The 16,316-nt window shown below is 31.5% G+C and overlaps 2 protein-coding genes across 2 annotated transcripts; one reads left to right on the top strand and one right to left on the bottom strand.

Annotated features, from left to right (window-relative positions):
* Positions 1-543: 543 nt before the first annotated feature.
* Positions 544-1,954, bottom strand: LOC117232481 (40S ribosomal protein S13). The gene is made up of 3 exons (XM_033491842.1): positions 1,871-1,954; positions 1,263-1,390; positions 544-890 (listed from the first exon to the last, which is right to left on the bottom strand). The coding sequence occupies exons 1-3, from the start codon at positions 1,891-1,893 to the stop codon at positions 586-588; spliced, it is 456 nt and encodes a 151-aa protein (XP_033347733.1). The 5' UTR covers positions 1,894-1,954; the 3' UTR covers positions 544-585.
* A 699-nt stretch (positions 1,955-2,653) lies between these two features.
* LOC117232461 lies at positions 2,654-14,402 on the top strand. Its single transcript, XM_033491808.1, is given in 15 exon segments — positions 2,654-2,846; positions 4,005-4,162; positions 4,259-4,333; positions 4,474-4,543; positions 4,661-4,998; positions 5,077-5,307; positions 5,434-5,591; positions 5,721-6,237; positions 6,509-6,744; positions 6,839-8,489; positions 8,562-9,057; positions 9,060-12,379; positions 12,612-12,740; positions 12,883-13,013; positions 13,224-14,402. Coding segments are annotated over 14 exon segments (7,488 nt in total). The 5' UTR covers positions 2,654-2,846; positions 4,005-4,045; the 3' UTR covers positions 13,243-14,402.
* Positions 14,403-16,316: the final 1,914 nt, after the last annotated feature.

The following is a 16,316-nucleotide window of genomic DNA, read 5'->3' as shown; positions in this document are numbered from 1 at the left end:
TATTCATTTACATTTATCGTTAAATGTTACTAAATCAAGTTTTTTAACTACTGTTTCTGTTACTACTCTAAGCTAGGCTGCAAAATACTAACGAAACATCGATACTACGTTAATATATATATATATATATACTAATGTATATCCGTGTTCTATTTAAATTATCTTAATTTTTTTCTAATAATATCTTAACGCACGAGTAAAATGAAACTCCATACGTTTATTGTATACAGTGACGTAATAAACAGATAACGTAACCCACACCTCTTTGTATGCCAACGGACTAGTGTCCCATTACTTATTATAAATGATATTACACCTTATGTTTTTGATGATTATGTCACGATGTGATACTGTTTTTCATTTTCATCCAACTAACTATATATTAAACGTTAAACTGAATATATTCGGTTGGCAACTAAGTGATCGCGGATTTTTTCCGATACCACCTAATGACAAAAACCGCGATCACTTAGTTGTCAACCCAATACATAAACGGGAATAGAGATTTTGCAGTGGATTGCGTTTAGTAAAACACGAGCAATGTGTATTTAAATTTTTATTTTGTTAAGAGATACGTAGAAATAATTAAGCAACAAGAGCGCTAGCAGTTGAGCTCTCGTACTTCCAGTTTGCTGGAAGCGTTCCCTTTGATTTATAATATCTAGCAAGCCGATGGATTCGAGACTCCACGAGAATCAATCTAAACTTGCTATCTTTATCCTTGCGATTCCTTTCCAAATGTTTTCTGATAGCAACTGCTTTTTTTATTAAATAGTACAGATCCTCCGGTAAGTCTGGAGCAAGCCCCATACTTTTGACGATCCTGAGAATCTTGTTTCCAGTGCGAAAACGCACCTGTGCCACTCCATGAGAATCTCTAAGAATCACACCTACAAGATTCGATTATCTGTTTAGTCGTTACTCCGACATGTACAAATATTGTATTCTTGAACAAATGAAAAAATTTAATAAATTTAACTTTTAGCTGTTGGTAAGTACCTATAATAGCATGACAAAATGCCATTACCATCTCAAAAGTCACCGTTTTTACTATCGCAAATTATTGATAAGAAACAACGACCGAAATGTCGAGTCTTAATCAATTTGCTTAAAATACGCTAAATTTGTACAAATGTCGATAAATGAGATATAAGAGAAATAAAGGCGTAATTTTTATTATGACAAATATAATATATTAATGTGCAGATGTAAATTTTAGAATATTCGATAAACTAACTGTACCAAATAAAATAAAACATTACCAATTTGAGACGGAGTATGTCCCTTTTTAGCTAGTTTGTAAATTAATTCTTTACAATCCTCTGGTGTAAGTTTTAACCATGTTGGAACGCTCCGTCTATAGGGCAACGCTGACTGGGATATACCCTTTCTGTAATATTATTAATTTTTGTTATTGAAATACCTTTTAATAAAAATTATCTGTTAGCAAATCAACTATATCTAAGCAGAGATAATATCAGTCAAGAAAAATACTATTAAATAATTCCTTTAAAAGATATTCAAGTATTTAAAGGGGACAATTTGAGGTTATGTATACAAAAGGACAGAGGATATGAAAAGCTTGTACACAGAAAGCAACATCTTCTCAATTCCAAATTTTAAACTATCATAAACATGATTAACATATAACAAAACGGATAAACTGTCTCAAAGGAATGTGATTGTTACTACTTTAAATAAGGATCACATGGCCGTTAAGAAGACACTGCTGTGTCAATTATTTATGCTAGAACTTTATAAAATTGTATTATAGTAGCAGAAAACATTAAAAGGTATTCAAGAAAAAATAACTTTTATATATAGCTATTGAATGTAATAATAAATTACACTGCAATTTAATTAACTTTACCCTGGTGCGTGCATACGACCCATCTTTGCGTACTTTTCGTCTACAAAAGACACTAACGCTCTTGTAACTCAGTCGGGTGGTAGAGTTACAAAACAATTTAAAATTTGCCCGGGAAAATTAATATTGTAAAAATTATTATGCAAAGATAATCGGAGAGCATTGAAATTATAAAATATTTAATACTAGACGAGGAATATCTTTTTCTACTCAAGTTACGCTCAATTTTGTTTGAACGATCGATTTGAGCAATAAGTATCAATGACACGTTATGTACAAAACATAGTATTCAATGAATCTTTTACGTTGTATGAAAATAATCATATAATAATAACAATAATAACATTAATTAATTAATACATTATAGTATTCATAATATTAAAAGTTTATCATAGTATGTAATCTATATAATAATATAAAATTAGCAGCAATTAAAATATAAATAAAGATAAGAATACAAAAACAAATAATTTTACGACAATTTTACGAATAAACAATGAACAAAAGTTGTGAATCTTGAAAAATTATCTAAAGATATACATAACTATATATGACAACTAAAGTTAAGCTAAAAGTTAAATTTACTGCTTTTCTGTAGTTTCCGGCGGATGCTTACCAAAAATCAAGCAACGATCTAAACAAACTTAAATCTTTTAAATTTTAGAAATTTTCTAGCTAGACATTATAAATATATATATCTCTCTTAAAACAAAATATAATTTATTTTATATAAATAATTATGAAATATGTAGTTTCTCGATGAATTAGACAAACAGTGAGAAAATAGCGCAACGTCGCGAACGGCGTCGGCAGCCAAAATGTCGGCAGTTTCTCAACTTTAAGCGTACCCTCTGTCAACATTTGTAAAACTGCATCGAAGACAACATCGAATCAGCCAATAATTAAATCATTAATGATGTATGATCGATATTAGATCCTCTTGATACAGTGCAAAATCGGAATCGTCAGAATTTCGAAGGTAAATTGACATTTTTTAGGTTCTTCCTCGAATTGTTCGATCCTCGACCCTTATTCTTAGCACAATTTCATCGAGAATGTTGTAAATTTATTATTAAAATTTTTTATAATCATATCGAAATGATGATCGATTAAGAAAAATCATTTGCAAAGTATGCCAGAGAAAAAAATATTTTATTTGAGTAACTTTTTTCCAATGAAAAGAATTTAGTGATGTGTTAATGTGGTTATATACAGTGACTCACAAAGTACCTCGACGAGTTTTGGATAGGCATGTAAATTAAATATTTTGAAATTTCCTCTGGCTATATCATTTTAATTGTTAGCCAAAAAACCGGTTTACAATTTATTCTATAAGATACAATATATGTGTAATATCTCTGGAATAAATATGGCATTGTGCATTAAATGTGTACATATTTAGTTATAACGTTGATCTTTGTCTCATTTAAATCTAAATATAAAACTAATTTTTTATCCCGCTTTTATTCATTTCAGTCTTAGCACCATATTTATATTATTTACATTAACTAAGTTTTATTCAATTTATGACTCGCTTAAAAAATAATAAATTTTAACAGATGTATTTATATGGACATTCTATGTTTGTTGCCAATTTTTCTTCTTTCTGTAATTATTACAATATTTGCTTTATATTTTCTTCTTAAGTTTATATCTTCTAATAATCTTCATATTAGGTTGTATTCATTAACTTGATTTTTATTTTTGTTAACTCTTTTTTCCATGTAACTATGGTATCTTATGATCTTGTTGATATATAGTACGAATATAATCTAAAACAGTTACCTTTGTCTATTTATTCTCAAATCTTATTAAATAAATATTATTTTGATAATTTAACATATTTTTCAGTTTATACTAAAAATGTTCTTTTACATTTATAGATTGTTATATTCTTAATATTTAAATTTATCAAAAATATAGAATAATAAAAGTATGAGGTAATTAATAGAAGGTATAAAGTAATATATTGAATCAATGAAACGTATAAAAAAAAATACAATTATATAAAAAATATAAATTTCAAATATTACATGCCGAAATAGGTTAAATATTGTGATAAATTTTTAACATGATGAATATTATAAAGCATTACTTAATGTTATTAATATTTTCTAATGTTGTGAATTATATATAGGATATGTGACAAGGCGGATATGATTTTACAAAGAATTTAAAATGTCTAGTGACAGTAATCAAACTCCTCAATCTGGCAAGCGGAAAAAACTTGTCAAACTTGATAGTGAAGATAGTGATGAATCTATAGTGCAATCTCGTAGAAGAAAAAAGACTTCTGTATGTAAAATTGACACTTAATTAAGTTACAAATTATTATTGTTAAACATAATATTTCAATCCAATTGAATGTTTCTTTTAATATCATGTTTATAGAAATTCATTAGTGAAGGTGAAACTAGTGATGAAGATAGTGATGATCAAGTAAGACCTATTCGAACACAAAACCATGTAAGTTCTCAAATATAAAACACATTTTACCGTTTTGAAGATTTTTATGCTTCATAAATTTTTATTAAATGAATTATTCAATTACCATATCTCACAATTATATGATACATTATAAAAAAATGTACCGAATTTATTTTCAGAGAGTCGTTTCAGAGAATGAGTCCAATTATGAGAGCAGCAGTTCGAACACTAGTAAATACAAGGAATTTGGTTAGTCTAAAGATACTTAGGGATTAAAGTCTTAATTATTAATGTTTATTCTTTTATACAGCTAAATTTATTGATTTCATGATATTATAAATAATATCCATCAAATTTATTTCTTAGGAGACAGTAGTGAAATTTCAGAATGGCAATCAGACTGGAGCAGCTCATCAGAATTAGAAAAAAAGTCTCCTGTCAGGCGAAAAGTTCTTGGAAAACCAAAAGCTAAAAAACCTGCAAAAATTGTATCAGATACAGATACTGATAATAATGATGATCAAGTAGAAAAGTGTCCAATTTGTCTACTTCCTTTTAAAAGACAGGAATTAGGCAGTCCTTCTTCCTGTGAACATTGTTTTTGTTTAGAATGCTTAATTGAGTGGAGTAAAAATATAAATACTTGTCCAGTGGATCGACAAACTTTCACGATAATTGATGTTCGAGATAAGCTAGGTGGTCAAGTATGTATTATGAAAATAAAAATAATAATTATCGTTTAAAGAATAAAAATTAATTTCTAGTTTTATGTTTTCTCCTAGATTATAAGATGCATCCCGGTAGAAGTTGCTTCCAGCGAAGAAGAGAAATTGGATGATCTTACATTTTGTGAAGTATGCCATCAAAGTAATAGAGAAGATCGTATGCTTCTTTGCGATGGTTGTGATCGTGGTTACCATTTAGAATGCTTGACGCCTCCATTAGATGAAGTACCTATAGAGGAATGGTTTTGTCCAGAATGTTCCCAGAATAATCAAACCAATGCAGAAACTGTAAGCTGTTTATATTCATATTCATATATGTATCAGTAATTCTATCTGAAATGATTGAACATTATTACTACCAATAATATATGACCATTGAAAGATTAAACAAAATGTTACATTATTTATTCTTAGGTGAAAATTGATGTGGAGGAAATCATAGATCTAGTGGATGAAGCTCGCAGACTTGGTGTTACTTATGGGAGAATTCGTACCAATGTACCACAAGATTATTATCCAAGGATTATACCTCGCACTAGACATACAGAACGTGTTAGAGCTACTATTCGAAGGTATATGATAAGATAAAAAATATGTATAATTTGAGTTTCATTAATAAAATTTATCATCAATAAATTTTTATGAAAATTAAAGTACAAAGATTTTTAAATTTTTAATAAACGCGAAATCCGTATTTACAGAAGAAATAGACTGGATGATAATACGCTATTAACTCGTCAATTGACATTTGATCCAAATCAACCTTCTACTTCATCTGGTTTGGAATCCTATGGAGATAAAAGTCAAAGTCGATCTTCAAGCAATGCCTCCAGCTCTTTAGGTTCTAGAGATCGTAACTGTTCGAATAAACATTCTGGAAAATCACGAAAATATAGAAGTAGTTCCAGCGACTCCAGTGATGAAAGTATTTCCAGGAAATCTCGAAGAAGAATCAATGACAAAAATAATTCCGGAAATTCGGGTAATAAAACTAGAAGAAAAGATAGTAATAATCAACGATCTGGAGGTAGTTCGCGAAAAAGTGGAACGAGAAATAATTCAAGAAAGTCTGGAAGATCTAAAAATGTTTCTAGAGGAACTCTTTTAAAAGAAGTTAGAATTACAGAACGTAATGAAAATGGGGAAGAGGAAGAGATTGTAACATATGTCAAAGTGGCTGCAGTTGGATCAAAAAGAAGAAAAACAAAAAGAAGAAAGGTATTTTAATATTGCTTTCTGAAAGTCATAGTTATATATAAGTATATGTACGAGTAATATGTACGAGTATATGTATAATTAATTAATCTGTTTCTCTGGTATATGCGTATTTTTTTTTTTTTAATAAAACATCTTTTCTACAAAATATTTAGTCATGTTAATTGTATGATATCCAAATTATGAAAAATGGAAAAATAATGGAACAAAGAAAAGACGAGGACAAAGATATTTAAAAAAATAATTAAAAATAAGAATATTTACTTTTTTATAGAGAAAAAATCATAGACGTCGCGCTAGAACTGTAGCCACTACTTTAACTACTAGCAAGAGAAGACTTGCAAATTCTCTGGGTATTTGTAAGCCATTTATTCCCATTTTAATGCCTACTGTTAAAAATCGATCAATTATACCAGAAAGATCCGCATTAAACATTTCCCGACATAATTCTGGAATCTCAAGAATTAGTCTTTTCGGAGATCGTCTTAATTTGGATTATAGTCCTCCGGGGTAAATATATAAGTATATATGAATCTGGATATTAAAATAATACTATTGAATAATATAATGAAATTAACTAAGTTTTTAATATTTTCGTTTATAGATCGGATATGGAAGATTATCATGCGACTATTGGTCCCACTATAACTGTTCAAAGACATTCTGTAATTTCCTCTCGAAGGCACTTGCGTCTAAAAAACGTTGTTATTCCACAACAACCTCAACATGATCTTCTAAGTAGTATAATGAACGACCAAGAGATTTGGCATTCAAAAAATAATAATGTGACTTTGAAAGCTAATGGGCTTCTCTTAATAGAGAAAAAGAAGGAGCTGAGTGACTTGAAGAAAGAAAAATTAGAAGAAAAAGGGTTATCTAAAACCGCAGAGACAGAATCTGTTGTAGAAGATACAGTTTCTGGAGTTGATGCTCCACTAGATATTTCTAGATCTGATGTTCCGTTAGATGTGTCTACAATCAATCCAGAATCGATTATGCAGGCTCCAATGTATAATAATCCTTGTGGAGGAGGAAATAGAGGCAATTTTAGGGGTGGTTACAGGGATAATACAAGGCATAGTCATGGTGGGCAAAACTATGGAAGAGATTCTTTAAGTGGGAGTGGAAGACATAGTTATGGAGGAAGTGGAGGTAATTTTGGAAGAGATTTCGGACCACCTGCGTTTTATAATCCAAATTTTGAACATTGCGGACCTCCAATGTTCGGAGGTAATCCTCCATTTAGAAATCGAAATCCTCAACACTTTAGAAATGAAAGATTCCGCTTCATGCCTTCAGGTAGACCACAATTTAATTTTGCTGAAGGATTTTCTGAGCATCATTCTTTTCCTGAGAGGTTCAATCGCCCTCGGTCACCACAAGCTCCTGTTGAACGTCCTCAAAATAATATGCCACCAAATTTACCAGAAGACACTCCGAGAACCGATACTATAGACCAACAACCACAAGATATTGAAAATGTCTCTGTTAGACAAGAGGAAGATTGCGATATTTATTGCGATATTGAAACAAAATCTGATGGAGAACTTCAAGATCAACAAAATGGTTCAATGGCTCTGTTACCTCCACCAGAACCTCCATCAGGACTTTTAGACTTTGAAGAAAATTCTAAGAGCGATAAAGATAGTGATCAAGAACTAGTTATTGATGATAGCCAAAAAGAAGATACTCCAAAGAATGATAAGTATGACCCCTTCTCTGTAGATAGTGATAGCGATAGTGAAACAAAGAAAAACGAAGAAATTACGGAAGAGAAGAAAGAAGAACACAGTGTGAAAAATATGGCACAGACAGACAACTCAGATACATCTATTCGTTTATCAGCTTATGATGACGAGGACGAAGAAGATTCTCAAGCCGATTGTCCAAACTTCTCCATTTATTCCTCTCAAACGATCGATGTAGCACGGCATACTGAACAACAATTATCTCAACAAATAGGGCCACTAGAACCACCTCCTCTCCCACCTTCGATTCCCGATGATGATGATGTCATTGTTGGCGATGTTCAAGCTTGTGATCTAGCTGATATTCCAGAACCATCAGACCCATATGTTGAAGCATTGAGAAAAGAAAGGCAAACTTTAAGTAAAATTCCACCAAAAAAGATTTCTCACGATAGCCGGGGAAAGATTACGTTCAAGATTGGTAGTAAATTGAAGATTAATAATAGATTGTTAGGACTGCAAGAGGAAGAAAAGGAAACTAACAATGAAAAGAAAAAAGAAGCTGAGGTAAGTAGTAGTTATAATGCAATATATTATATTTTACATGTGTAATTATTTTTATAAACATTACTTTTGCAGCCTGCAAAAGAAGAAGAGACTTCTGTTGACCGCGAAGAAGAACGGAAAAGAATTGCTAAAAACAAATATGAAGAGGAAGTTCAATTGAAAGAAGATAAACAGGAAGATTCAGAAGAACTTTTGACACCTGCGAATCCTGTGGATTTGAAAGAAAAGGACGCAGATGAAGACGAAAAGGAGAAAGAATTAATAGAATCACCTAAAGATGACTCAATAGAGAAAGATTCAAATGTAGCTATTTCACCAAATGTAACCGAGTTGTCTCCAAATAAAGTAGAGAATGAAATAAACAACGAGTGTCTGTCGGAAGAAGAAAGTGAAACGTTCACTTCGCTTCATAAGACATTAAAAACCGATGTTGAAGATGAAGATTTAAAAGAAGATTCAAGAATTGGAGAAGAACACGATGCAGTAAAAGTTAAGGACCCTGAAGACTATAGAAGTGAAAAGGATGATAAAAAACAAAGACATATTGATAAAGAAGAAGAAGATGATGACATGATGATGATGAGGAGGATGACGATGATGATGACGACGAAGAAGAGGAGGAGGAGGAAGAAGAGGAAGAAAGATTCCCCATAGAAAAAGAGAAAACGAGCAAAAAGGATATAATTGATGAAGATGTTGATAAGAACACATGGGAATCAGATGGAGCTTATACTCCTTGCAAAGATGAACTTCCCTTGAAGGAATCAAAATCTTCTTCTGAACAGTTACCCCCTATTGAAAGTGGATTAGAACCAATCACACCAACAAAAGATAAACCTGACGATTTAGATAGCTGTAGGACTCCAGTAGATTACAATGTCTTAGGTACAGAAGCTATATCGGAGACGGACGAAGCTATGAATTTCGAAGATGAGTTAACTTTGTTGAGTTTACGAAAGGAGAAAGAAATGGAAGATGGTGAAATTATCGAAGAAAAGACCATGAAAGAAGGCGATAAGGCTGAAAAAGAAAAGGAAGATGAAAAGAAGCAAAAGAAAAAAGAAAAGAAAGAGAAGAGCAAAGAAACAGAAAAAAATAAAGAAAATATTGCTTCAGAAAATCAAGTAGCATGGAAGAAACTTTCAAAAAGTACGAAAGAGAGGTCCTATAGAGACAAAGAAAAAAGATCAAAATCGAAGGAAAGAGAAAAGCTAAAGAAAAAGAAAGAAGTGGTGAAGAAAAAAGAAAAAAGGAAGGAATTACCCAGATACGATGTTAGGAAAATAGTTGCAGAAAGACCTTCAAGACCTAGGAAAGATGAGTATGGAAGAGATATTAGAGAAAAATCGAGACAAAGAAGTAGGTCTAGGAGTTGTAGTTCATCCAAACGTTCTAGGTCATATTCCAAGCTCCGCTCCAGAAGCAGATCCAGAACTAGATTACAAAAGTCGTGGTCCAGAGATCGTAGATCTTATTCCAAATCTCTTTCCAGACGAAGATCTCTTTCGCGTGGAAGACGTAAATCGCCGAAGAGAAGATCAACTTCTAGAAGAAGATCTTCTTCAAGAAAACGATCTCTTTCTAGAAGGAGATCGAGATCTGTTTCTCGGAAACGGCGATCGAGATCTGTTTCTCGAAAACGGAGATCCTTATCAAGAAGAAGATCTAGAAGATCGGTTTCTAGATCAAGAAGGTCTTTGTCAAGATCTAGACAAAGAAGATCTATATCAAGATCCAGAAGATCTTTATCTAGATCTCGCGATAGGCGTAAAGACAAGAAAAAGTACAAATCTCGAAGTCGATCAAGAAACAGAAAGAAGTCTCGTTCAAAGTCACCTAGAAAGTCGTCGAAATCTAGAGAAAGGAAACATTCAAAGAGAAAAGCACAAAGTAGATCAAGATCAAAAGGAAGATCTTGTTCTAGGAATTGGGAACAAGTTGACAAAATTGTGGAACAAGAGTTTTCTAGGGAAAGAGAAGAAAGAGAGTCTTGGAGTGCACAATGGACACCATCTTGGTCGAGATCTAGATCAAAAACACCACAGCATGTACAACAAGAACCAATTACTTCTAGAGAATGGTCCCCAATGTTAGATAATGTGTCAGTTCCGCCAAAAAATCTAACTGTAATTTTAACAAACAAGGAAGCTATTAAGAAGAAAAAGAAAGAACGTAAAAAGGAAAGCAAAAAGGCTAAAGACGAAAAGAAAAGAAAGGGGAAAAGGAACAGGACTCCTCCACCGTCAAAAGAGGTTTTCGCCAGTGGAGATAATATTTTGGTTAGTGTGTGTTTTAATAAGGATAACGAAAACGATCAAGCAGTAGTCCCCGAACTTCCAGAAACAATTCCTCTAATTCCTCCCCTAAAACGACGCCGTAGGGAATCACTTCAAACTGATCCGCCGAAACGATCGAAAAAAGAAAAGTCGAAGGATAAGCGTTCTAAATCTCCAAAGCCTAAGAAGGATAAAAAGAAAAAATCAAAAGCAGCTGAAATAGCCGCTACAAAGAAGCCAGTTGCAGTAATTGATCTGGATCAGTCTCCATTCCGGGAGCAGACTCCATCTCCTAGAGACGTGATAGTTCTTAGTGACGATGACGATAAGCAAATTCAACAAATTATGCCGGATCAATGTCAACCATCTCAAAATTCTCCACCGCGAGAACAATTTATTTCTCAGGGTCCAAAAACACCTCCAGAGCCGCAAATCAAATTCTCAATAAATAAGCAGAGCAGTAACTTGCGACCGTCAATGTTGAATCCGCTTTTAGATGAGGAAGAAGAGGAGGAAATGGATGAAAGGGTCGAAGAAGAATTAGAAATGAGAGCGCAGGAGGAGCTAGAATTGAGATTAAAAATTGGACCAAATACTCCTCCAGAACCTCCAACATCACCACCAACTAGTCCAGATGCATATGATCCATTTGATCCAACGAAATCAAGATCGCCAACACCCGATGTTAGTCAAGAGGCGAATTCCGGCGATGAAAGAAGAAGGTCACCGAGAAAACACGATTCTGCGGATAGTAATATCCTTGAAGAGGAAAATCTGCAAAATCAGGAGAGGCAGAGTCAAGAAAAGCAACTGGAGAAACCTAAGATCATTTCTATGGTTACGATCAAGAGAGCTTCTCCGCAAAGGGATGACGTTAATGATAATGAAAACAATAAGGACACTGCAGTCTCAACCGGGAATTTAGAGGTACAGCAGAGCCAACAAAATGTGCAAAATCAGAGTAATCCTTTCGCGGTGATGAATCCTGTACTAGCTACGGTAGCTGCAGCAGTACAGAGAAGTGGAGTATTTAATGCGTCAAATTCGAATAGTAATCAACGTAACTTGTTACAGTCGAATCGAATTTCACCGAGTAATCAGCAAAAACAACGACCTGGTGATCGTTCGCAGGCACCTTCGGTTTTTACGAATTCAGGCAAATCCTCAAGAAGCTCAAAATCCGGACAAACAAAAACCAACGGACAAAATGGAAACGATGCCGGCACGGAAACAGCGGACAATGTGGATATGTCTTCCCCTTATTCGCCTGGGTCGACACTTAGCGATGGAATCTTCGATCCACCGAGTCCTACGAATTATAACAATTCACCTGCTGCTGGAGCAGGAAGTGGAGCAGGACCCGTTGGATCTCAACCTACGAAAACTAGCAATTCAAAAACGGCAAAATCCACCGAAAAAAAGGATGCCTTTGATGCCCTTTTTGGTGCTTTACCGGCCACAAAAACAACCAGTAAATCAAGTAGAAGCAAAAAACCTCAAAAAGATAAGAAGAAGTCCACAAATCCGAAAGTTGGTGTTAGAATGGACGAAAACCAGCTCCAAATATTGGATGATCTTCCAAGTTCTGCAGTTGAAATGCAAGTCAAGGATAAGGTTTGGATTTTTTTTCTTTTGGGTTCTCTTTACTTCTAATATTTAAGCAAAAATAAATATAAATATTTGTCAAAATATTGGAGAAACATTGAAAAACAATTTAGAGCATCACATTTGAAAATAAATTTCTCTGAAATATTTTATAATTAAATATTATATTTCTCTAAAGGTTATTAAATAACCTGTTTACCATATATATTTTTTAATGATATTACGTTTAATTATTTTGTAGTTCCTAAAAAAATTAAATCGTCAAGAACGAGTAGTTGAAGAAGTGAAATTAGTTTTGAAACCACATTACACAAAAAAGCACGTAACAAAAGAAGAGTACAAGGATATTATGCGGAAAGCAGTACCTAAGGTAGGTGTATATATATTTTTCCTTTAAATAAAAGTTACAACAGGAAACGTCAGAAAAGAAATACTATCTATCAGAACACGATCTATTAGTGCTTAAGCAATTTTATAATATTTGCCTAGCTTTCATTTTATTGTTTTGGTAGATATGTCATAATAAAACAGGAGAAATCAATCCAAAAAAGATAGCCCACTTAATAGAAGCCTACGTCAGAAAATGCAGAAGTAGCAAAAAAAAAAATACTGAGAGTTCCTCCGTGAAGGCCTCTAAACCAGCGTAAGTAAACACAATCCAATTTTTTAAAAAACTGTATTTTCAGGCTTAAAGAATATTTTACTACTTCTACATTTAAGGATTTTATCCTACATCATAATTATTTACTATCTATCCTTGTTAATTAAAATAAAGGTAGATTATTTTTGCATTATTTATGAAAAGAATTGTGATCGTTTGTAACATAAACAAATTAAAATTTATCTGTTATAGAAAAATTTTGTGGAGTTGATCACGAGTCGGCTAGGTGTCCGTTCAATTCCCTTCGGTTTTATAGTTCAGATGATCGTCGTGCTCGATGAGCGGTGAGTGAGCTTTTCAAAGAGCTAATCTGCTCTTCGATGATGCGATGTATGTTGTATTGTCTGTAAATACGTAATTAATTCATTGATTGATCGATTGGTTGATTGATTGATTGCTTGCTTGATTGATTGATTGATTGATCAGTTAACTTCTAAGAATACCATTTATTTATATAAACAATACCCTTCGCTTCATCAGGGAATTCAATTGTCTCTACGGAAGATCCATCCTTCACATAATATTTAATTCAACTTATATTTAATTTTTAAAAATACTACGCCTTTCGATATCTACAAAATTTATTGGAATTCACATTTATTTGAATACTTAATTGCGAAACTAATTCGTTTTCTGTATATATCTAAGCACTAAAATTTATAAATTAATCAACAAGTGTGAATAAAATGCAAATAGAGTGAATTTTTATTCACGTCTTTCATGAGTTATATATGTTTTTAATGAATACAATTGCAATTGACAATCTAAATCATCAAATATTTATTTTCTTTTCTTTACGTCATATCATAAATTTTACACACTGTTATTATTTACGTATGTTTTAAAAAAATTACTAATGAAACATATTAAGAAAGGACATTACCCAAGTTTCTACTAAAGTTTGCAATATATTGTTGAAATCAATAAATATTAGAACTTGTACAGTTAAAATTTTATGGAAAGAAGAAAAGTATACAAAAATTTTATATGAATATTTATGCTATCGTGAAAAACGCTAATGTAGTGATATTATTCTCCATAGTATTAAAATACTTATTTACATAGACAAATATTTATTGGCACCACAAACAATACTTTGATAATTATTTATTCAAATAATTAAATATTAGTCATTATCAGTTTATTTAATGGAAATTGGACATCAATATTTGCGATACTTGCATCGGTTAACATATAAAATATGTATGTGACAAATTGATACTTTTGGCTTTTCCGCAGAGACTGTCATTTTCATATTTCTTAATATACGTGTAAAAATGCTTAAATACCACGTTTCAAACGTACATATTGTAATTTGACTCTTAATACAGAGTTGGACATTATTCGAATAAATTATTATTATCATTACTATCATTATTATTATTACCATTGTGTTTATTACTGCATTGTTATTAGTACTATTCTATATATGTATTATTAATATGTAGGTAATTGATTAAGGGAACTTTAATTAGGATTATGGTCTATTTATTTTTAAGTCTATTTGGATGGATGAAATTTATTCGAATAAATATACAGTCTATTTTGTTTGTGTTACAAAAATATTTCGAATAATTGTATTAAAACTAACAGAATTAAATAAATCATCATTAAATTTCATATTAAACAACTGATCACTTAAGAAGTTATCTTATAAAATTTATTAATTATACGAGTACAAATAATTTTGTATTATAAATAACAATGTTTTTTATAGTGTGTCATCTAAAAAATGATTATTATAATAGAAAGTTATTAAATTTCTGTGACGACTGGATGTTTTAAAAAATGCTATTCAAATAAGGATCGCATTCATTTGCAAAAATATAATACAATTAGTCAAAAATAAATAATTATTTGAGAATAACATCTTATTTAAGTATTTTGTTTATTGATTATTATTCGAATAAAAATTGTCCAACTCTAATGTTGTATAGCCATAAAATCTGTGCGAGAATGAGCGAAATAGGATGAATGGAAATGAGCCTTAAGAAATAGAAGATCCTCTCCTGAAATTGTGAAATAAGGATTTCAAGAGGTACTGCTCAACGTATATCAAATCCGGTTGGCCGATATTTAGCCAATCATGTTTAAGCATATTTCTCTGAAATACATAAAAACGATCGGATAATGTTCGATTCTTTTCAACGCTAAGTAATAAAAAGTAAATAATGTGTATTTAAAAAGAACTGTGTCTCTTGTGTTTCATATAATACACATGAACGTTATCCAGATCTTATTGTATTTATACTTTCTAAATTCTAGATAAGTTGAGCAAGGTAGTCCAACGAAAAACAAATTGAAAAATAATTCATTTCCTAAAATTTTAATTAGAATATTCTTTTGAAAAGTGTGATAAAACATTAACAATAATACTAAAACTTCTATACCCAAAGTCAGTCTGTCTGTGATTATCATTTGGAGCATTGCCTACTGCCATCCGCCCAATCATGTTGAACATTTAACTTACAATCAATAACAAAATTACAACTGCTAAGTCAGTTGAACTTATAGTAAAAAAAATGGCTTTCCATTAAATCGATTTCCTATCCTTATTTCTGAAAACATGTATTGTTTCACAGAAAATCTTATTATCCAATTCTGAACCTTCTAATTGTTTTATACATAAACATTTATTTAAATTAATTATTTGACAATATCATGTCTAGATTATTTAGTCTGCTGTTTAAAAAGTAGATGATGGATATTATATCCCTATATAATATATTTATATTAGTAACATTTATATATATATATATAATATATATATATATAATATATATATTATATCATATTATAGACTTAGTTTCATATGCATATGTAACGGGGTCTATTTGTAATTGTATCACAAGGTTAAAATAAATAGGAAGTGTACTTAGTTTGTCACATCCGCCAATTAATCACTAATGTATATATAAAAATTCTTCTCATCTCTCTATACCCACATTCTGCAGTAGTGAAGTTGAATTGTGTTCAAGATGAAGTCAAAGTTTGAAAAACTGTGGCCTACAAACCACGGGAAAGCCACAGAATAGTAAACTAAAGGTATTGTTACCTCAAGTATCTCAGAAAGTCATATAATATTTACACGAAAGCTCCAGAAAATACTCACAGATAATAATGATAGGATCATAAACTTGTTGCATTGTACATAATAATATTAAAATGCCAAAAACAAAAGAAATAAAGATTAGTGTTTTCAAAAATATATACTACATGTTAAAGAATCGAACAAAAGATCCCTCAATTATTAAATTTTTATACTTTTTATCCTTTCAAGTCAAG

This window comes from Bombus vosnesenskii, unplaced genomic scaffold, assembly GCF_011952255.1.
Source record: "Bombus vosnesenskii isolate JDL3184/JDL3185 unplaced genomic scaffold, Bvos_JDL3184-5_v1.1 scf7180000013289, whole genome shotgun sequence".
Lineage (NCBI taxonomy): Eukaryota > Metazoa > Arthropoda > Insecta > Hymenoptera > Apidae > Bombus > Bombus vosnesenskii.
The sequence above is the reverse complement of the archived record's forward strand: the minus strand, read 5'-3'. Positions and strand labels throughout refer to the sequence as shown.